At 36.0% G+C, this 22,960-nt stretch overlaps 1 protein-coding gene across 2 annotated transcripts in view; it reads left to right on the top strand.

Annotated features, from left to right (window-relative positions):
• Positions 1–58: 58 nt before the first annotated feature.
• Positions 59–22,960, top strand: part of LOC127873784 (E3 ubiquitin-protein ligase FANCL-like) — a 32,784-nt gene continuing 9,882 nt past the window's right edge. Inside the window, exons 1-7 of one of the 2 annotated variants that reach the window (XM_052417771.1) lie at positions 59–228; positions 6,560–6,679; positions 8,845–8,901; positions 12,593–12,687; positions 14,969–15,065; positions 16,281–16,500; positions 22,107–22,190. In XM_052417771.1, the coding sequence (XP_052273731.1) occupies positions 148–228; positions 6,560–6,679; positions 8,845–8,901; positions 12,593–12,687; positions 14,969–15,065; positions 16,281–16,500; positions 22,107–22,190 (754 nt within the window). In that variant the 5' untranslated portion in view covers positions 59–147. The remainder of the gene's footprint in view (positions 229–6,559; positions 6,680–8,844; positions 8,902–12,592; positions 12,688–14,968; positions 15,066–16,280; positions 16,501–22,106; positions 22,191–22,960) is intronic. The other variant, XM_052417772.1, reaches the window with a different exon arrangement.

The raw sequence follows: 22,960 nt of genomic DNA on the forward strand, positions 1-22,960 counted from the left end.
ATCACGTGGCGTTTTTGCGATCACGTGTCTATTGAAATATCTTTCATAACACGAGCGACGCTTGACGGAAAGCCAGCGGTTGCATTCCATGCGTCTGAATGAACTGAAAATGAAAGTACAATTGATGTGTTTAGTATCATAAAAGCTATGGATATTTTACATGATTTTCCTTACCTGACTCTCCAAGATATAAAAGGACTTCATTATGACGGATTCATTGAACTTAAGGTTTATAAATGCATCCAATCATTTAAACTGTCATCATGTATCATGGTATTACGGGTGTAATAAAGAAATTTAAGTTGGGTCTGTCACTGTCTGGCCCGGGCCCCCCCAGCTGGCTGTCGAGTTATGATTTTTTAATAATGGGCCTACAGCAAATTTTCTCCCATGAAAGGGCCCAAAGTACACTTCCCTACAATACAAATGTGCAGATGTGTTTTATTGCCCCTGATACACAAGGGGATTAGCGCTAATTTACTCGCCAGTGGAGATAAGCCCCTAGGCATTGTTTTCTTATCACCTTGTACAAACATCCCCGATCTGTCAATTACCCATTGTGCTCAATGCTTCATCTTTTAATGGTGGGTGTAACACGTCTTTTGATTGGACAAGGAAAGAGAAACAGCGAATGGATGGAACTGATACAGAAGGTCGTAGGTCTGAACGATAATAGTGTTTTTCGGCGTAAGCTGTATAAGCCAGCTTTTCACCTTAGCCTGACCTTTGTAAGTGTCCAATAAAATTTCCCGCGGCTAGGTACGAATGAATACACTTCATTTATTCCATTGGCTGATTTGAGTATACCACCAGAACATTGGAAACATATCCACGTCTTTGTAACACTGTTTTACTGTATGAAACAATTTTATCTCGAATGAAAAGGCTTAATAGATAGAACAGTTTTACACTCAATTCTCGACATCAATACAGTTTGTGCGTACAACTTTTATTTTCAGAGTATTACCAGCGCAAGAGCGTTTATACTTAAAAGGCTATGTTCTCATATTTAGTACTTACTTCCTTATTCCTGTCAACATGTTAACATGTAAAAGTATAAAGAGCAATGGAAGCGAGGCCTCACTTTAAAGCATTGCATTTCAACCCGCGAGGTATATCGGGTCAATTCGCGGACATTCAGAGTTTATATACAGGTCATCACCGGAGTTGGCGGCCAGTAAAATAATCGTTATATAATAAAGACGCTATCCGTGAACTAGGTGACCTGGAATTTTCTTTAGACCAGAAATATGTTAAATGAAGATATTCAGCAATATAATTATGGTATGTAAATAATAGATTCTTAATGTGTTTTCAACAATACAATGATAAATATTATTGTTGATAAATTTAACAATAATTATTCGTCCATATTGCCTAATGTACTAAAATGATATTATGAGCATGTAACAGTTTATAGGTGTCTATCGCAACCGTTTGATTATTTTTGATGTTTCTACTTCATATACACTTATATTAATTAATGCAGCATCATCATACTAAAACAATATACCAGAAAGAGAAAAATAATGCATTTGAATATCAACCGTACTTTCGTTTGACAACTGATCATGCGTTTACGAGTTGAACCTAAATTTAGTTTTAGTGCAGATTTGTTCATACGACACAAAGACACGAAATTGTTTTACGGATCATTTCAGCTTACAGGACTGGGTGGGTCACGTAAGAATATCGAATATAAAATATATTTTTATAAACAACTGGTAGCAAGGTGAGTTGCAGATAATTAATCAGTAACCACATTTTAACTAACTATTTTGACCTGTTAATTCTTTTCAGCTCAATTCAACAGTGCAAAATGCCCATAATATCACTTTAAGCATTAGCACGATGATAATTGATACTGTTAATAATCGAATCAAATAGCAATGCCCGACAAACCACTAAAACAGGTTTGTTCGAAGAACGCGCCTATAAATACGGATACTTCTCGTGTGGCCGGTTGACTCATATGTTTAAATTTCACTTCCATTCTTCTTTTGGTTTTCTGTTTTGTATCTATAGGTTTATGACCAGCAATATGTTATAATGTAAAATAAGCCGCGAAAACTCCCCGTAACATCCCGTACTGCGTGTGATGCAGCTAAGAACTGCACAGAAAAAGACATTCGCTATACTTGATCTCATTCATTAAACTATTTACGCCGTATATCTTTTTTAAAGATATTTCTTGTCTCTTTTAAATTCAAACTTCCTCTAGAGTCATAGCTTATTAAACATTTCTGTGAAAACTGTCTTGTAGATGATAAACATTTTATAATGAATTTACTTTGAAATTTTATATAGAGGAAGTTTTGATTTCAAAGAGAAAATACTAGATGGTTATATGTCAGTTTCTGACATATAACCATAGTAGTATTTTCTCTTTGAAATCAAACCTCCTCTACAGTCATACTTTATGTTAAATTTCATAATAAAGGTTATTTAGTTTCAAAGGTTGCTTTAACTTCTTTATAAAGTGTAATACATTTCTGAAATCTAAAGCTTTAAACATGTGTGTGAATTTTACACTAAGGGGTCGTTGATAAAGCATGTCACGCTTTTTTTTTAACATTTTTACCTCGGCATGTCACAAACTGTTACAAAATCTTGGACCCCCTTCCCTAAAGTACGTCACAAACTCACACTTTCGAACATTTTTTTAAAATTAATACTTAATTTAAATTTAATCTAAAACTCAATTCACTATTAAACCGTATTAAAATTTCACTTACCGGTAAAAGAACTTTCACATTACAGGCTTTTATAACTGTAGGGTTGTTACGATGAGCAGTATGAATATTTATCCACGTGTTAACCTCTAATAAAAACGAAATTATAATTTAGATTTTCTTTCAACCCTTTACTTACTAAAAATGGAACAGTCCAATTATTTCGTCATTGAAATCTGTGTGGAGGTTGTGCCTATTGAATAAGCCGGCCCAGCCAAGTTGCCTATTGAACATTCGAACAACAGAATCAGGAGATACGCAATTCGTCTTATTTTGACATAAAACTAATTCAAATGTTTCACAATTTTTTGAAAATTATTTTTAAATTCTACTAAAGAAATAATAAATAAATTATACATTTTTTTAAAATAAATGTGTGAAATCACACATGGCCTGACTCCCCTCCCCCATGTCACAAACTGTCACTTTCTTACTCCCCCTCCCCCCACCTGGAGCGAGACAAACTTTATGGACGGCCCGTAATGGTTAAATGGACTTCAGAAAGGTGCTGATTTACTTGTTATATATCCATTAATTTACAACACAACATATGTTTCTATATGCATTAAAATACACCTTGAACAGTGCCTAATAAAAAAAATCTATTCGGGAGGGGCAACCCCTCCCGCACCCTCCCCGTTTGGGCCCCCCCAGTCAACATTTCCTGGGTACAGCCCTGGTCAGAGACGTACATCTACGTCTCTGGGTCTGTAGCCTGTGTAAGCTAGCTTGTAAATTAAAACCATACATACATCTATAAAATAAAAACTTAAATTTATATTTTATTTGTTTAGTAAATTTTCTTATGTTTACAAAGAAGTTAAGTTCAATTCATCCTAATATGTTAATAGGACTTGTTTATTTTATGTTGGTGCAGTCAGGGACCAAAATCAGGAAAACAAGTTTTGCCTTTTGCGAACATTAAAGGGGCCTTTGCACAGATTTTGGCATTTTTTAACTTATTCATTAAATGCTTTATATCGATAAATGTAAACATTGGATCGTAAAAGCTCCAGTAAAAAATCAAGAATAAAATTAAAAAAAGGAAAAGAACACTGCCCGAAACAGGTTTCGAACCAGTGACCCCTGGAGTCCTGCCAGAGTCCTGAAGTAAAAACGCTTTAGCCTACTGAGCTATTCCGCCGAGTACATATACTTGAAGTATTTTATACCTTATATAAGCAATCTTCGTAGTTTCACAAAATTTAACGACAAAAACAGAACTCTCCAAATTATTCAATCGTTTCGCGTTGCAACGCTTTATAATTTTTAGATTTTAAAATCGTCAAAAGATGCATATAATGGCTATATTAGACCATGGTAAATGTTCAGTATTACTGTTTCCTCACAAATATCATAACTAAAACGAAAATTTGCGAATCTGAAGCAACTTTTTTCAATTTTGTCAATTTACCAAAGCGTGAAAAGATCCCTTTAAGCTAATAGAGCTATACATGATGGCATTTTAGTAGATTTCAGCTTCGAATTAAGTTTCCCACCATAAAATAACCAATAATCGCAAAAGAGATGTTTTCTTGCAGATTTAACAAACAGGTCGCAAATGTTTGTTTGTAAACAAAAGCCAGGGGACATTATAAAACGCAATACTGTCAGACCAGCCAGCGCAAGTGAATACTGGATTTGAGTATACATAATTTCATGTTGAATAAGAAATATGGTATTGTTTTCTTTTTTTATCTTGAAAAATTTTATGGTAGTATTTATGAAACCCCTTAAAACTTGGGAGAAAGTACCAGTTACCATGGTTTTATTTAAATATTTAGAAATTTAGCTTATGCAAATTGTTTATTTTTAAGCCCCCGGATTGAAAGATCGGGGGCATATTGTTTTTGGCCTGTCTGTCTGCCTGTCTGTATGTCATTCATTCATTCATTGTGTGTGTCCTAAAACTTTAACCTTGGTTAAAGTTTTGCAATAACTTTTGCTTTATTGGAGATAGCAACTTGATATTTGGCATGCATGTGTATCTCATGGAGCTGCACGTTTTGAGTGGTGAAAGGTCAAGGTCAAAGGTCAAGTATATGGCTTCAAAGCGGCGCAATAGGGGGCATTGTGTTTGTGACAAACGCATCTCTTGTTTTAAATATGTAAGTAAATGTAAATGCCTAGGATGCATGTGACACTGTTCACATTAAAAATGACCAACAATTTCATATATTCTGTATATTTTGAGCTGCTTTTGTAAAAATATACTCTTACTGATAACACCCTTTAAGAGATGTATAAGTTGTTCTGAATTAAGACATACAAGGTATACTGTATACTGTGGTGTCTCATCAGGGTCTGCGCTGTTTGCTCAAAGGAATTTCTGTAAGAAATATTCTAAATATGGAAATAAAAATACTAGACATCCCTAATTTTGGAAATAAATTTATCCAATTTAGAAGGATGGGAGAGTCCACTAGGCATAAATGGGTTAAACGTGGTTTGTCATACATTTGAAGTGTAACTGAATTTCTTGATAATTTGTTTGATAGTTCATGTTTAACATTTAAAAGATCTTTGAATGAAAAAGCCATTTGAAATAAACAATAACAAATTATTTTGCTATTGTTATTTGTATAAGGCATATGCCACAAACAAATTGCATTAATACTTATGAAAGGAGTAAGTATCACACCAAATTATTTTCACAAAATGATCTTCTGCAATAAACAGATTAACTAAATCCCTGTTATTTTAGTTTAAGTAGTCTTGAACTTACGAAGCAAAATTGAGATAAATATGTTACTAGAAATAGTTTAAGATGTTTTTAACTGAATATGACAGTTTGATTATATCAAAATTTTTCAAGTGGTGTAATTACAGTCTAATGTCAGCGATACATTTCAGTATATTTACCGTACCCGGGGAACATGAAAGTATACTTAAGAGTGCCCGGGGTACATGTAAGTAGTACCCTAGCCGACAATGACCAATCGAGCATAACTTTCCCTATTTCCAATTTACTTGCAACTCAGCTACAACTAAGTACTTGACCAGCAGGTTGGAATTCTGAAAATGAACCTTGCTCTGGAAGAATGGAGCTTCATGTACCGGCTTTTAATGTAGTTTTCCTTAAAAGGGACTCCCTTTTAAGAGGAAATCCAGTTAAGGTGAGGACTCAGGACTGCGGTCCCTGAATAGCCTGTGGGGACTGCACAGGCCTAATGTGAGGAAGACACTAAACGCACATGCAATGACACCTGATTTTATAGAACTAGTCTCAATTGATTCCTTGGCCATGTGACTTTTAACTGGCTTAGGCTGACTTTCGCGGAGACCGCCACTTATAAAAAAGACGGTTGACCCAGAGTGTCTCAATATCACTTAGGTTTTCTTAACGAAAGTTATGTGATTGTCACAAAATTTTAAAATCATAGGATTTTAATTGTTAGGTCAGTGTGTAGGGTGCAGTAGTTCATATTACTTGTTTGTTTTTGCAGTTATAAATAGGCACAAAGGCTATAAGCATTTTGTTTGTCTATTATTGTTTACTGTACAAGCCCAGAATATGTGATGATATCATATTAGCCTTGTTCTTAGTAAATGGTCTTAATGCATTTTCATAAAATGTCATCCCAGATTAACTTATGCAGTCCACATGAGCTTATTTGGGACTACACTTTACGCCTTAACTTGATTTACACTAAAGAGAGACTTTCTTTAAAGAAAAAATACCATTAAAGGGGAAATGGTCATCGATGATTAGCCCAAGCAAACTGCACAGGCTAATGTGGTATGACACCTTAGGCTCATGCATTAAGCCCAGTTTTCCCAAAAGGCCACTCCTATATGCAATAGGCAGAACTTATTGAGCATTGCAGGGTGCTCTCTATAGACTGGAGGTGAAGGTGCCAGCCAGTGGATCCCTGAGTGAGGCTACAGTCAAATGTGATGCTAACTTTACAAGAATTCTGAATCCTTTCTCTGACATCATTAAGCAGGTAACATGTGACTTGACAATTTATTTAAGCCTGATCGCTCTGTACAAAAAATGCTTATTGCATGTATGTTAAGTGTTGTCCAAGATACCTTGTGCAGTGTGCACAGGCTATCAGAGACGACATTTTCCACTTAGACTTTTTTGTTTACCAGAGACATCCTTTTAAACAAAGAAAATCGTAAAAGTACAAAGTGTTGTCCCTGATTAGCTTGTGCAGACAGCACCCGCTAATCAGGGATGACACTTTACTTACAAGCATTAAGCCCTGTTTCCCAGAGTGCCATTCATTTCTTTTTAATCTTTAGGGCACAAAAGTAGATGTTTTCAGTTATACCCTGTTATCTTGTAAACAAATGCTGTTTATTTAATAAAGTGGTCACTTGTCCAGTAATTTCAGTAAATAATGGGATTGCTGTTTATTTTCAAGTTATGCAGCAAAGTATTTTTCCTCAGCACCTATTTACCATGTTTCTATTATTATACCCCCACAAACGAAGTTTAGGGGGGTATATAGAAGTGAGCCTGTCTGTCTGGTGGTCGGTCGCTCTGTCGGTCCGTATAAAGTGCCCATTCTCTATTTCAAGTTGTTTTCATCCGATCTTCACCAAACTTGGTCAGATGTTGTATCTAGATGACGTCTAGGTCATGTTCGAATATGGGTCATGCTGGGTCAAAAACTAGATCACGGGGTCACTAAGTGCGTTTTAAACATTGATTATGGTGTCCGCTCTCCAATTCAAGTAGTTTTTATGCGAGCTCCACCAAACTTGGTCAGAAGTTGTATCTAGATGATGTTTAGGCCAAGTTTGAACACAGGCCATGCCGGGTCAAAAACTAGGTCATGGGGTCACTTTGTGGGTTTTTATACGCCCGTATAAAATACGGGACGTATTATGTGAAACCCCTTGGCGGCGGGCGGGCGGGCGGCGGGCGGCGGGCGGAAGGCATCACTTTGTCCGGACTCTAATTCAAATTGTATTCATCCGATCTTCACCAAACTTGGTCAGCAGTTGCATCTAGTTGATATCTAGGCCAAGTTCGAATATGGGTCATGCCGGGTCAAAAACTAGGTCATAGGGTCAATAAGTGCATTTTCAAAGGGGCCACTTTGTCCGGACTCTAATTCAAATTGTATTCATCCGATCTTCACCAAACTTGGTCAGATGTTACATCTAAATGATATCTAGGTCAAGTTCAAATATGGGTCATGCCGGGTCAATAACTAGGTCTCGAGGTCACTTAACGCATTTCAAGCATTGAGCATGGTGTCCAAAACCTGTTGTCCGGACTCTAATTCAAATTGTATTCATCCGATCTTCACCAAACTTGGTCAGCAGTTGCATCTAGTTGATATCTAGGCCAAGTTCGAATATGGGTCATGCCGGGTCAAAAACTAGGTCATAGGGTCAATAAGTGCATTTTCAAAGGGGCCACTTTGTCCGGACTCTATTTCAAATTGTATTCATCCGATCTTCACCAAACTTGGTCAGATGTTACATCTAAATGATATCTAGGTCAAGTTCAAATATGGGTCATGCCGGGTCAATAACTAGGTCTCGAGGTCACTTAACGCATTTCAAGCATTGAGCATGGTGTCCAAAACCTGTTGTCCGGACTCTAATTCAAATTGTATTCATCCGATCTTCACCAAACTTGGTCAGCAGTTGCATCTAGTTGATATCTAGGCCAAGTTCGAATATGTGTCATGCCGGGTCAAAAACTAGGTCATAGGGTCAATAAGTGCATTTTCAAAGGGGCCACTTTGTCCGGACTCTATTTCAAATTGTATTCATCCGATCTTCACCAAACTTGGTCAGATGTTACATCTAAATGATATCTAGGTCAAGTTCAAATATGGGTCATGCCGGGTCAATAACTAGGTCTCGAGGTCACTTAACGCATTTCAAGCATTGAGCATGGTGTCCAAAACCTTTGAACGGGCGTATTTTGTGACAGTTTGGCACTCTTGTTAACATTGAGCATGGTGTCCGCTGTTTTTTGTGAAGACAACATGCAAAATATTCTGGGTCAATGCGGCATGTGGGATATTTGTCACGTCTGTGACAAAGCTTTAGTTTTCAATTTATTAATTTAATTATTGTTTCCATTGATACAATATAGCTTTCAACACTGTAAGACATACATAGTCATTCTCATATTTTGTAGAGATTATCCCAATGTGATAGCCTCCATGGCTTCCTGAAAGAAATACAGAGCATTGCGGTAAGTGCTGTATTTAAATGGTGAGGCCACAACAATTGAGCAGTTTTGTAAAAGAATTAAGCTTTTCGCAACAGGAGTGAGAGATCATATTAAAAACAAAAACAAAATCATTTCATTTTTGATATAATCAGATCAAGCACAAGGTAGATTATTTTTTTAATTCTGAAATTCTTCCTGGTGATGAAGATGTTTGTTTGATGTATGCTTTCAATAAAAACATTGTTATGAAATGCTGATTTTACATTTTATTTTCAGTATGTCTTCATTTAGGTTTATCATATAGAAAGAACAGTGTTTTGTAGGAAGAAAGTCTAGAAATAAGACTAAGTAGATTTTAGGAGAATTATTATGTAAAGTGAGTGAAAAGTATTTTTATAAATTGTGTACATTTTTTATTGTTTTTTACAAGACTTTGCTTAATTGACTAATCAAGGCTTATTTAAATAAAGATTTAAATACAAATACATGTATATTTACAAAACTGTGTTTGCAGTAAAAAAAAGCACATTTATCAATGCTTTAGATCAAGCAAATAATTATGCTTATTTATCAAATTACTTGAATACTAGCACATATTAATTTGTATGTTGAAAACATTGAGTAATATAATAGTTTCCTCTTATCAAGTTTAAACTGTTATGGCTTTCCATGTTTTCAATCCCCTTTCATGTGTTATATGTGTGAGACAATATGGCTTAACAGAATTATCAAATAATCCACCAAAGAACAATTTATTTCTTGTCTGATGGCTTTATCTCAGTTATATGCTGATTGTAAATCATGGAACTGATGGTTTGTTTTCATTTGCATTAGTGATTGTTATAATAATGTTAATTCCCAATACAGTAAGCTTAAGTCAATCTTAAAATAACTAAAACCTTGTATACACTTGGAAATTTAGAGATTACCAGAGTCGATATTAAGAAATTAGTAGGAACTGATACAACCAAACAATATTGAGTGACACTTGTCTTTGTTACTAAAGACTTTGTGAAATATATTTTTTGCATTTTACTCCACTTAAGCTACCTCACATAAACCCTGCTGTTACTGGGGATCGACAACAAAACAACAAATAAACTAAGATATGAGTTAACAAATGTAAATAAATTTTCTCCAAAACCAGGTTTTTAAATCAATTATAAACAGCTGACAACAAGGTACTCATCCAAAGTGTAAATAACCATATGAATATTCCCATAGCAAATAGGAAGTGTGTGGGAATGCCTGTATTTGCATATCTGCTCTTATACCAAGAGAACCTTTTTTGATACAGCTGTATTACCAACGTTGATTGGCAATAATATAGATTTGTGTGGGTAGATGATAATTGATCACTATCTATAATGCATAGCCAAAAATGAACATTAATAACAAGGTTTTAAAGAAAGTTGAAAATCTTGGTTATGAGCTTTGGGAATGCGGTTGGACAGGTTGAGACACATAGTTGGTTTCTGGTCAATAACAAACATATGCTTTGATCAATCTTGTATAAACTGTAGGAACAGCAAGTTTGCATATCAAGACTTTACCTGGGATTGTATTTGGGAAGGCCTTTATTTAAGGCTAATTTTATGGTCATAATCTTGTAATATTTCTTATAGCAAATGGTATCCTAACTGATGGTTTGATGTTTGTATATTTGAAAATAGAGGTTTTCATTTTGAGAAATAAAGAGTTTGGACGTTTGATATACATTTTTTTGTTACGTTCATGATGAGGAATATTTGTTTTATGTCAGTTATATCCATGATTGTTCAAAAGTTATCAATTAAATAAAATTAGTTTTTCACAATTCATTGTAAATTTAAGCTAAATTTCCCAAGTTCATGGGTATACATGTAGGTCATGTTGGTGAAATGGTGAAATCCGTCCGTCCGTCCGTCCGTCCGTCCGTCCGTCCGTCCGTCTGTCATTGTATGTGTCTGTCTGTTCTAAAACTTTAAACTTGGTCATAACTTTTGCAATATTGAAGATAGCAACTTGATATTTGGCATGCGTGTTTATCTCATGGAGCTGCACATTTTGAGTGGTGAAAGGTCAATGTCATCCTTCAAGGTCAAAGGTCAAAAAAACAAATCCAAGGGAAGGAATAAGCTTAAAAGGGAGATAATTATCTGTACCTGCCAAATGATTAAAAAAAAATCAAATAAATCAAAGCAGCTCAATTGGGGGCATTGTGTTTCTGACAAACACATCTCTTGTTCTTCTAGTGATAGGTCATTAACTAGGACAGAACATCCGTCATAAACAATATCATTAACTAACAATGGTGATATTTTAGGAAAAGGGCTATGCCATACAAGTAATTAATATTTACTTGTATTTGTATTGTTAGTGTATAAAAGAGACTAAGTGATGCTTAATTGACTTCTTTTCATAAGCATGTAAGTATTGATATAACAACAACAACAATGATTACCATAGTTTTAACTGCTCATTTATCTCTGTATACATGCCTAGTCAACTGCATTTATTTATTGCATTTATTTATTAGTATAGATTTCAAATTAGCTATTTTCAAAGCCAGTAATTTTAACAATGGTTACAATATTTCATGGAAATTGTCTTGTTTGACATTTTCTGTTTGCATTTCCTTTTTGTGTCTTTTCAGGAATAATTTATATTGATTAGTTCTTTGGGCATCCTTTTTGTCTTTATGTAAATATCAGTTTTTGTTTATTCCATACAATGAAGAATATGTAGGTGGAAGCGGGGGAGTGAAAATGTGATACTATTGCTATTGATAAGTTAAACAATAATTGTTTTTGTCTCCATTGTAATGGCTTATTTTCTATGGAATGTGTTCATGGAAGAGTGGAATTTAGATCAATGTTTGTTTTTGTTGCTGTTTCCTTTTTCAGTCAAATTGACGTAATGGAATTGTGATACATGTTTGTTTCAGTTCTATTGTCGTCAATGTTTTTCGCAATTTGTCACAGGCCTGACTAGGCATGTACATGTATTCACTTACGTGGAGATGCTAGGGTTAATCTGGGGACATGCTCCCCTGCTATATTCTTTATTTTACATCTGTGTTTTATGTTTAATGACCTTTATCTTTTATACATATCTACCAAAAATTTTAACCAAACAAAGTAAGACTTTTTGTGCCACATTTTAGTTGACCCAAAAGGTGCATGTGTTGCTGCCGATATTTTTTCATGATCTGGCGTTATATTGCGACATCAGTTGATTGCCCCAACATCATTTAATCTGACGCCTGAAGTGTCATTAAATTGAGGTTATCAACACTGTTACTTTGCTGGGCTCGCTTGGTTCAGGCATGATCAATTAGAAAGGACCTTGATTGGTTGCCACAGTTTATCGATTACATTGCCTGTAAAGTGGAAAGCCTGTAACCTGTTTCATATTAAGATAGTAAACCTAACACAGCCAACACAATTCAACACTTGCTTAATATTTTATTTGTTACATTATTTCTGTCTTTGATTTGCCAATAAGCTAGTAAAAATATCAAAACAATATAATCTCAAAGAAAAAAATGACATCAATTCAATGCCGGAGTTTCCTTTATTCAAACATGTTGATAAGAATATGTCAAGTTCAAAAACGTGTAAAAATGTGTAATTACAACACATTTTCAAATTTGTATTTATTTTAATATTAGGTTATTAATAAGCTTAAGCATCTTTACAATGTGTTCTAATATGTACCCTGGTTCTTGCAGGAGAATCAACTTGACAGAAATGCTGTAGCAGCCACAGACTCTACAATGTTCTGTCGACAACTTTTGGACCACATTGAACTGCTTGGGTGGGACAAGTAGGGAAATATTAGTTGTGTTAATTCAGCTTCACCAGTAGGAGGGAACCTTATTACAGCATGTGGCCCTTCATTCGAAGCAAGGAAGCAATTACCAAACAGCATGACATAAAGAACATGTGATAGACATGACACACACATTTACAACAACCAATCAAAAATGAATCAAACTGAGGTCACTGTCTTGGAATGGTCAATGCAAAGAATTTTAGTGTTAAACTGGTATTAAGAAGACTATTTTTTCTCTTGATCTTACATTCTATTTATATTATATTTTTTATATCATTTAAGGGAGGCATATAGAATCAGCTATGATCTTCTGTCAGTCTGTATGCACTTTTTTGTGTTAGACCTCTAACTTAACCACTCAACCAATAACTCACCTTTCTGAAATGTTTATTAGCATTAAATTGGGACCAAGTTCAAAACCACCCAGGCTTTTCGGAGTTATGGCCCTTGAATTTGTGAAAATATGGCCCCTAGTGGATTTCAACCAGTGTAGTAGTTTAGTCCTAATGGCACCATACATGCACATGGTACTGGTAGTGTATCGTTGCTGTGACTACAACAAACATTATTATACCCCCACAAACGAAGTTTAGGGGGGTATATAGGAGTGAGCTTGTCTGTTGGTCTGTCCGTCGGTCTGTCCGTCGGTCCGTGTTAAGTGTCCGCTCTCTAATTCAAGTTGTTTCATCCGATCTTCACCAAACTTGCTCAGATGTATCTAGATGATGTCCAGGTCAAGTTCGAATATGGGTCATGCCGGGTCAAAAACTAGGTCACAGGGTCACTTAGTGCGTTTTAAACATTGAGCATTGTGTCCGCTCTCTAATTCAAGTAGTTTTCATCCGAGCTTCTCCAAACTTGGTCAGAAGTTGTATCTAGATGATGTCTAGGCCAAGTTTGAACATGGGTCATGGCAGGTCAAAAACTAGGTCACGGGGTCACTTAGTGCGTTTTAAACATTGAGCATGGTGTCCGCTATCTAATTCAAGTAGTTTTTTATCCGATATTCACCAAACTTGGTCAGAAGTTGTATCTAGATGATGTCTAGTTGAGCTCAATTTTATTTGCATACATTAAACCAATGGATATTAAAGCTCAAGCATTACAATAATTCTAATTGATCAGTTTTAAAGATCCCCAGCTGCAAAAGATCCCCAGCTGCAAAACAGGAGAAAAATGTCCTTATTTCATTTGTTTGTAAGTCTTTCCATCAGTTTGTTCATATATCTTGTACAACCCATATATTGTAAACCCTTTGACTGATTTTAATGAAATGTGTCTCAAATGTTTTAAGGGCCTTGAGACAATATGCAGAGGGCAGCAGCCAGTCTTGCTATCTGAATACCGGCGTTATGCTTCATTGTCAAACATTAGAGTCTCCATTTCTGTGTCGACTCCATATCTCTTTAACCTTTGAATGATTTTCATAAAACTTGGCTAAATTTGTGTCATTTAGATCTATTGCAGAAAAGATAAGTCATTTGTAAGGTCATACTTAAAGGTAAAAAGTAAGAATTTATTTGTTAATGTCAAGTCTATATCTCCGATGACCTTGAAGGATTTTCATGGAACTTGGCAACACTATTAAAGTTATTGAGATGATATGCTAAAGGCATGAGTCAAGGCAATAAATGATGGTTAACATTTAAGCCTTCATTTTTGTGTCTCCTTCGTTTCTGATAAACCCTTACACAGTTTATTTGTTTACAGTGTTAGTGTTATTGAGATGGCATATCAGTCATGCTGGCTCAAGATCAAGGTTATACTTCAAGGTCAAACTTTATGACTCTACTTTGGTATTTGGTTCTTATCTCCTATAACCTTTGGCATATAACCATGAACCTTGTCTAAAATGTTGGGGTAACTGAGAGTATGTGCAGTAATAAATAGTCAGCAATCATTTCAGTACAAGGTCAAGGTGATATTTAAAGATCAAAAGTTTGATCCTCCATTTTGGTGTCCATTTCATATGTCCTATACCCTTTATTAGACTTTGTCAAAATGTTAATGTCATTGCGAGGGTGTGCAGACGGAAAGAGTCAGTCATGCCGCCTAAGGGTCAAGGTCACCGCCTAAAAGATAAGATCACTACTGCCAAGTCAAAAGAATCTCGACAGGGGATAAATATAGCTGTCTCACAGACTGCCTTGTTAATTTGAGACTTAGTTTAAGATTAATTACTTTAGTAGTCATATTGCTTAATTTTTCAATGTTTAACCACATGTTCTGATAAAGGGTTTCCCATACTTTGTGTTTCTTGTATCCTCTTCAGACTAGAGTATGTATCCGATGACTTCCGTGAGGTTCATATGGTTTTCACTGATGTTGCACGGAGAAAACATGTCATGAAACTCTACACTGGAAAGCAGGTGAAAGTTTAAATTTGCATTGAAAGTAAGATAGGTAAATATTTGTATAACTAATAAATGCATACCTTCAAGTGAATTTTTGGTCAAACTATGTGTGAATCTATAACTTTTTACTTTTTAATGTATAGCAAAAGATCAAGAAGAACTTTTTATTTTTTTATCAGCTATTGAGCACAACATGCTGATCTGTTGTTTGTCATCTGTCAATCATAGTTTACATCTACCTTGTGAACACCATAGAGGCCACATTTACATCCCAATCGTCAATATATTTAATAATTTTGTGAAAATATTTTTTGTTCAAAATATCTTAGACAAAATAAAAACTGGGACATGTGGAGTCGAAAACTATGTCACTATGAAATTTACAAAGCTTGCGAACACCCAATTAAGAATCAGAATATTCACCAAATATTCATACAAAATGCTCAGAACTCTTGCTCTTATGATATTTCAGCCAATTTCAAAATGGTCAGTTAAAAAAACATGGCCACAAGGGAGTTGGGCATTTGTCCTCATAAGGCTATGATTCTACCTTGTGAACACCCTAGAAGTGACATATGTTGTCCAATATTCAGAAAACCTGGTCAAAACATTTGACCTATCGATATTTCGAGTTGGAAAATGGTTTATGTGGGGTCAAAAACTAGGTTACTCTGTCAAATTAAAGAAATAAAACAAAAAGGATGTAAATACTTTTAAACTGACAGTATAATCCCAATCAACCTGCTCCAAACATTTATTCTAATAATATCTCATCTGTGTGCAAAAAGTGTTTCAGTTGGTTGAAAAACATTGCCACTAGATGGCAGGGTTGTTTTCTTGATATTGCTGCAGTGAAACCCTGTTTACATTCTTCTATTAAAAGTTTTAGTACAATCTATAAGGAATTTGCTCAGATCATTTATTCTTATTATATCTTGGCAGAGTTTTAAAATGACTCTGGTGTGTTGAAAAACATGGCCATCAGGGGGTGGGGCAGTTTTCTGTATATGACTACTTTGAAACCTTGTTAAAGCTCAAGAGTGTGTTTTTTACTCAATCTTCATGGAGAATTTTCAGAAATTTGTTCTTATGATATCTTGGCTGAGTCCTTAAATGTTTTTAGTTAAATAAAAAAAAGCTGCTCAGAAAAGTTCAGTTCCTTCTTATCTCAGGTCAGCAACATAAGGCCTTTATATTTATAAATGTCACCATGATTGTTCTACCCAAAAGTATCCCAGAGACTGTCCGAAGTGTTCTGTCCAGCTACCTGTCAAGTTTGATCTCCACTGGTCAGCCCATGCAACACTGACCGATGCTTATGGCCAGTTTGAGGTTTCCGTGGATACCTTCCAGGACTTCTGGAACAAGATGGCGGAAATTGATGCCAAAACTTGGGTGCTTGAACCTGAGAAACCAACGCATGCTGCAAAGCATAGAAGAATAGCAATAAGTATAGCGTTCTTCTAAGCCTCCAATTTAATTTTTCAAACATAAAACATAAGGTTTGTAGGTTTGCCACAGGGAAGGGATGCATTATGGGAACGCCTACTGCGTGCGCTGTTCAGGAGAATGATATCTGCGAAATAAATTAAAGTTCAAATAAAACTTTGTGATAATAGTTCTAATTGTATCATCTTCAAGCATGGTGACCATTCTTTGGGTGTAGCATCTTGACCAAGTTTAATGAACAGTCAGAGAGCCTCAAGCACATTGGATCTTTGGCCCTTGAATTATCAAATATTTGCTAAATTTATGTTGTCTGCTCTAAAATAGGTGTTTTAAGGTCAATAACTTTGCAAAAAAACTTTACACGAACCAATCTTGATTAAACTTATGATATAGTAAGCTTGAATACAGAAATAGCATGCATTGAATCTGGAGTTCATCAGGTCAACATCAATGTTACTTATTAAAATAAAAAAAGTAGTTTCTGCTCATTAAATTCAGTTTGGATGGTATATTGCCATTACAATTGTACGTGTATGTAATTTACATTGCAACCTAGCTTGGGATTGCATTTTGGGCCAATCAGGTTCAGATCAGTGTCACTGTTACTTGACTTTTAACCCTTAACCACTGTTTGACACAAAACTTAGCCTTGGTTGGGTAATTGGAAACAGCCAACTTTTTAACTGCCTTATTTATAATGTTACTGTCTTAAAGGTTTTTAACCAGGTTTTCCGAAGGTTATTAGATTGGCGAATGTCGGCTGGCGGGCGGGCGGGCGGAACAAGCTTGTCTGGGCCATAACCATGTCTTTCATTGTGAGATATTAAAATCATTTGGCACATTTGTTCACCATCATTAGCGATGTGTCGCGCAAAAGAATTACGTTGATATCTCCAAGGTTAAGGTCACACTTTGAGTTCTAAGGTCAAAAATGGCCATAAATTAGCTTGTCCGGGCCATAACTATGTCATTCATTGTGAGATTTTAAAATCATTTGGCACATTTTTTCACCGTCATTAGAAGGTGTGTCGCGCGAAAGAATTACGTCGATATCGCCAAGGTCAAAGTCACACTTTGAGTTCAAAGGACAAAAATTGCCATAAATGAGCTTGTCCGGGCCATAACTATGTCATTCATTGTGAGATTTTAAAATCATTTGGCACATTTGTTCACCATCATTGGACGATGTGTCGCGCAAAAGAATTACGTCAATATCTCCAAGGTCATGGTTGCCACAACTGAAAATATATTGACTTTGAAACAAGGGGGGTAACTTTGACCAGTAACAATGCACATTTTGAGTTGGTCTCCCTTTATCACACTTTAAAAAAGAAAAAAGAAATCAAGGTCGCCACAAGTAAAACTAGATTGAATCTTACACAAAGGGGATAACAATGCACATTTTGAATTGTCTCCCTTTATCAGACTTTTTTTTCCAATTCAAAACCTGGTTTTGTGACAATTTTGTCCCTTGTCTATAGTTTTTTCTGTCAACTTTTTTAGCTCACCTGATTGCTCAGGTGAGCTTTTGTGACCGGTCTTTGTCCGTCGTCCGTCCACATTTGTTCATAAACACTCTAGAGGCCACATTAATTTCCGATCTTCATGAAACTTGGTCAGAAGATTTGTCCCAATGATATCTTGATGGAGTTCGAAACTGGGTCATGCTGGGTAAAAAACTAGGTCACCAGGTTAAAAAAAAGAAAAACCTCGTTAACACTGTAGAAGTCACATTTCATGCCCAATCTTCATGTAACTGTGTCAAAATGTTTGCCTTTATGATATGTTTGTTGAGTTCAAAAGTGGTTCCGGTCCATTGAAAAACATGGCCGCCAGTGGGGGGGGGGGGCAGTTTTCCTTATTTGGCTATAGAGAAACCTTGTAAACAGTCTAGAAGTCAAAATTTTTGCCCAATCATCATGAAAGTTGGTCAAATTATTGGTTTTATTGATATCTCGGACAAGTTTGAAAATGGTCCAGATCGGTGAAAAAAAAATTGGCCGCCAGTGGGCGGGGCATTTTTCTCTATATGTATATAGGGAAAACATGTGAACACTCTGGAAGTCACATTTTTGGCCCAATTTTCATGAAATTTGGTCAAAATGTTTGCCTTAATGATATGTTGGTTGAGTTCAAAAGTGGTTTCGGTCCGATGCAAAAACATGGCCGCTAGTGGGCGGGGCAGTTTTCCTTATTTGGCTATAGAGAAACCTTGTTAACACTCTAGAAGTCACAATTTTTGCCCAATCATCATGAAAATTGGTCAAAACATTGGTGTCATTGATATCTCGGACTAGTTTGAAAATGGTCCAGATGGGTAAAAAAACATTGCCGCCAGTCGGCGGGGCATTTTTCTCTATATGTATATAGTGAAAACATGTGAAAACTGTAGATGTCACATTTTTGTCCCAATTTTCATGAAATTTGGTCAGAACATTTGTTTCGTTGATACAAGAGTTGAGTTCGAAAAAAAATGGTTCCGGTCAGTTGAATAACATGGCTGCGGAGGGATGGGGGGGGGTGGGGGGGGGGACAGTTTTCTAATATTTACATAGTAAAAAAAGCTTGTGAACACTCTAGAACTCACATTATTTGCCCAATCATCATGAAACTTGGTGAAAAGATTGGTTTTATAAGCTCACCTGATTGCTCATGTGAGCTTTTGTGACCGGTCTTTGTCCGTCGTCCGTTAACATTTGTTCGTAAACATTCTAGAGGCCACATTTATTGTCCGATCTTCATAAAACTTGGTCAGAAGCTTCGTCCCAATGAAATCTTGGTCGAGTTTGAAACTGGGTCGTGCCGGGTCAAAAACTAGGTCACTAGGTCCAAAAAAAGAAAACAATTGTAAACACTGTAGAAGTCACATTTCATGCCCAATCTTCATGTAACTTTGTCAAAATGTTTGTCTTAATGATATGTTGGTTTAGATCAAAAGTGGTTCCGGTCCATTGAAAAACATGGCCGCCAGTGGGGGGGGGGGGCAGTTTTCCTTATTTGGCTATAGAGAAACCTTGTAAATGTAAACACTCTGGAAGTCACAATTTTTGCCCAATCATCATGAAAGTTGGTCAAAACATTGGTTTTATTGATTTCTCGGACGAGTTCAAAAATGGTCCAGATCCTTGAAAAAACATGGCCGCCAGTGGGCGGGGCATTTTTCTCTATAATGTATATAGTGAAAACATGTGAACACTCTAGAAGTCACATTTTTTGCCCAATTTTCATGAAATTTTGTCAGAATTTTAGTTTCCTAGATACGTGAGTTAAGTTTGAAAATGGTTCCGGTCCGTTGAAAAACATGGTTGCCAGGGGACGGGGCAGTTTTCCTTATATTTATATAGTAAAAAGGCTTTTAAACAATCATGAATTAAGGACATCTAACATGCGAGACAACTCTTCTAAATATTGCATTTAAGTTGACAGTAGTTACTCCCCTTTGATTGTTAATGTTTTCATCATAATAATAGTGGTGTGTATAATTTATGTGTTAATTGTTATTCGAGGTTGGATGTTTTTTTAGCTCACCTGATTGCTCAGGTGAGCTTTTGTCCGCGGTCTTTGGCCGTCATCCCTCCGTCCGTCACATTTGTTTGTAAACACTCTAGAGGCCACATTTATTGTCCGATCTTCATGAAACTTGGTCAGAAGATTTGTCCCAATGATATCTCGATCGAGTTCGAAACTAAGTCATGCTGGGTCAAAAACTAGGTCACTAGGTCAAAAAAAAAGAAAAAGCTTGTAAACACTGTAGAAGTCACATTTAATGCCCAATCTTCATGTAACTTTGTTTAAATGTCTGTCTTAATGATATGTTGGTTGAGTTCAAAAGTGGTTCCGGTCCGTTGAAAACATGGCCATCAGTGGGCGGGGCAGTTTTCCTTATATGGCTATAGAGAAACCTTGTAAACACTCTAGAAGTCACAACTTTTGCCCAATCATCATGAAAGTTAAGTAAAACATTGGTTTTATTGATATGTCGGACGAGTTTGAAAATGGTCCAGATCGGTGAAAAAACATGGCCGCCAGTGGGTGGGGCATTTTTCTCTATATGTATATAGTGAAAACATGTGAACACTCTAGAAGTCACATTTTTCATGAAATTTGGTCAGAACATTTGTTTCCTTGATACGAGAGTTGAGTTGGAAAATGGTTCCGGTCAGTTGAATAACATGGCTGCGGGGGGGGGGGGGGGGGGGGGGGGAGGGGGGGGGGCAGTTTTCTTATATTTATATAGTAAAAAAAGCTTGTGAACACTCTAGAAGTCACATTTTTTGCCCAATCATCATGAAACTTGGTGAAAAGATTGGTTTTATATATATCTCATTTGAGTTTGCAAATGGTTCCGATGGGTCAATAAACATGGCTGCCAGGGGGGTGGGGCAGTTTTCCTTATGTGACTACATGTATATAGAGAAACCTTGTGATCGAACACTATAGAAGTCACATTTTTTGCCTAATCATCGTGAAACTTAGTCAATACATTGGTTTTATCGATTTCTCTGACAAGTTGGAAAATGGCTTAGATCGGTGTGAAACACACTTTAGCTCACCTGATTGCTCAGGTGAGGTTTTAGGATTGGTCTTTGTCCGCTGTCCGTCCGTCCACATTTGGTTTGTAAACACTCTAGCATTCACATTTCTCAAGCATTCTTTATCAAAGTTGCTGAAAGATCTCAGTCAAGTTTGATGATGACCAAAATCACATAGTTAATGCCATATGATAATTATTGCCCTTAGATTGTCCAAATTTTCATTATATTATACAAAATCCTTGTAAGCAAAGTTTGATGTTTGGTATGGGGGGTCAACTCAAAATATAGGTCACCATTTCAAATCTTACAAAATCAAAAACACTCCCTACGCCAGAGTTTTGGTTAAATAATGATGAAACTTGACCAGGATGTTTGTCTGGTCAATATCTAGGTGAAGTTTGACATTAGGTAAAGATTGAATGAACCGACTCCTCTCAGGTGAGCGAACTAGGGCCATCTTGGCCCTCTTGTTTTGGAAAGGCTTAAGTATTAGTAAACCATGAATCTAACCCTCTAGTTGTTATACGCTGTTCCGACTTTTTAGCTCGGCTGTTTTCGGAGAAAACCTGAGGTATTGTCATAGCCAGCTTGTTGTGTCCGTCGTCTCGTTGTCCGCGTCGTGCTAAAACCTTAACATTTCGTTAAGGTTTTTAACATTGGCTCTAAAATCAAAGTGCTTCTACCCACAACTTTGAAACTAAACATGTAGCTGCACCTTGATGAGTTCTACACGCCACACCAATTTTTAGGTCTCTAGGTCAAAGGTCAAGGTCACTGTGACCTTAAAAAAAAAAAATTCTGACACGCCGAGCGTGGCACCCGTTATGTGGTGCTCTTGTTTTATTAACTTACTACTGGTAATGCCCTCAAAAAGAAAACATCATTAATAATATCTATAAATTATATCCCTTCTATGCCTCTGTCTTTTCTTCAGATTGTGTTTAATCTTTAACTTCATCATTCTTCTGGACATTAAAAAGGGTTTGCCAAAATGATATCCCACTGAGTACCACTTGGCAATATGGCAATATACATGCATATATATGTTTCTCATGCTATGGCAATGTTTCAGATCCCAGTGTCTCTGTACAAATCACAGTGGATCCAAACAATCCAAGAGTTCTGCCGGACTGCATGTTTCTAGGTTCAGACCAAGGTATGAAAATAATGTAATGTTATTGGCGTCGCACTAATGTAATGCTTTTTTTTTCGCTTATTGGAGAAGTTATTTTACGGATTAATGTATATATATTTTTTTTAAGAATATCTTGCATAGTGGTGATTTTATGTGTAAATTAGTGTAAATAAGTACTGCATTTGTGCCTATTACATTTATTACAACATTTATTGCCAATAATGCAAAGCTAATTGTTTTAATTAATAACTGATCCACAACTGATCACAGGGGAAAGATCACAGGGACTGGGCAAATATGCGAAACTTTCTGGTTTTGTATAAAAACAAATGATGTTTTGTTTAAAAACAAAACATAATCAAAATATATTTATTTTGTGGTTTTTCTAATTTGCTTATTTAGTGGAGAATCAATGTAGTAAGATATTTGACGACCTATCGCGCAAGCAAGTTTATTGGAAGGCGTAGTACGAAAACGTACAATGTATTAGTTTATTAATAGGCATATAATAACGATCGCTATACACAACTTCACCAAATAGCAGATAATAAATTAATGTCAGCCGGAATAGCTCAGTTGGGAGAGCGTTAGACTGAAGTTGTTTGCGCAACAGTAATCTAAAGGCCCCAGGTTCAATCCTGGTTTCGGGCACGAACGGAACAGTTCGGCGGCTGACAATTTTTTCAGTCATGTTAATAAATATAAGAAAGCTTTATTTTATGTAGACATTTTAAAATCCATTTTACTACAATTGGACATTTTTATTAAAATTAATGGATGCAACGTGGTGA

Source organism: Dreissena polymorpha, chromosome 3, assembly GCF_020536995.1.
Source record: "Dreissena polymorpha isolate Duluth1 chromosome 3, UMN_Dpol_1.0, whole genome shotgun sequence".
Taxonomy (NCBI): Eukaryota; Metazoa; Mollusca; class Bivalvia; order Myida; family Dreissenidae; genus Dreissena; species Dreissena polymorpha.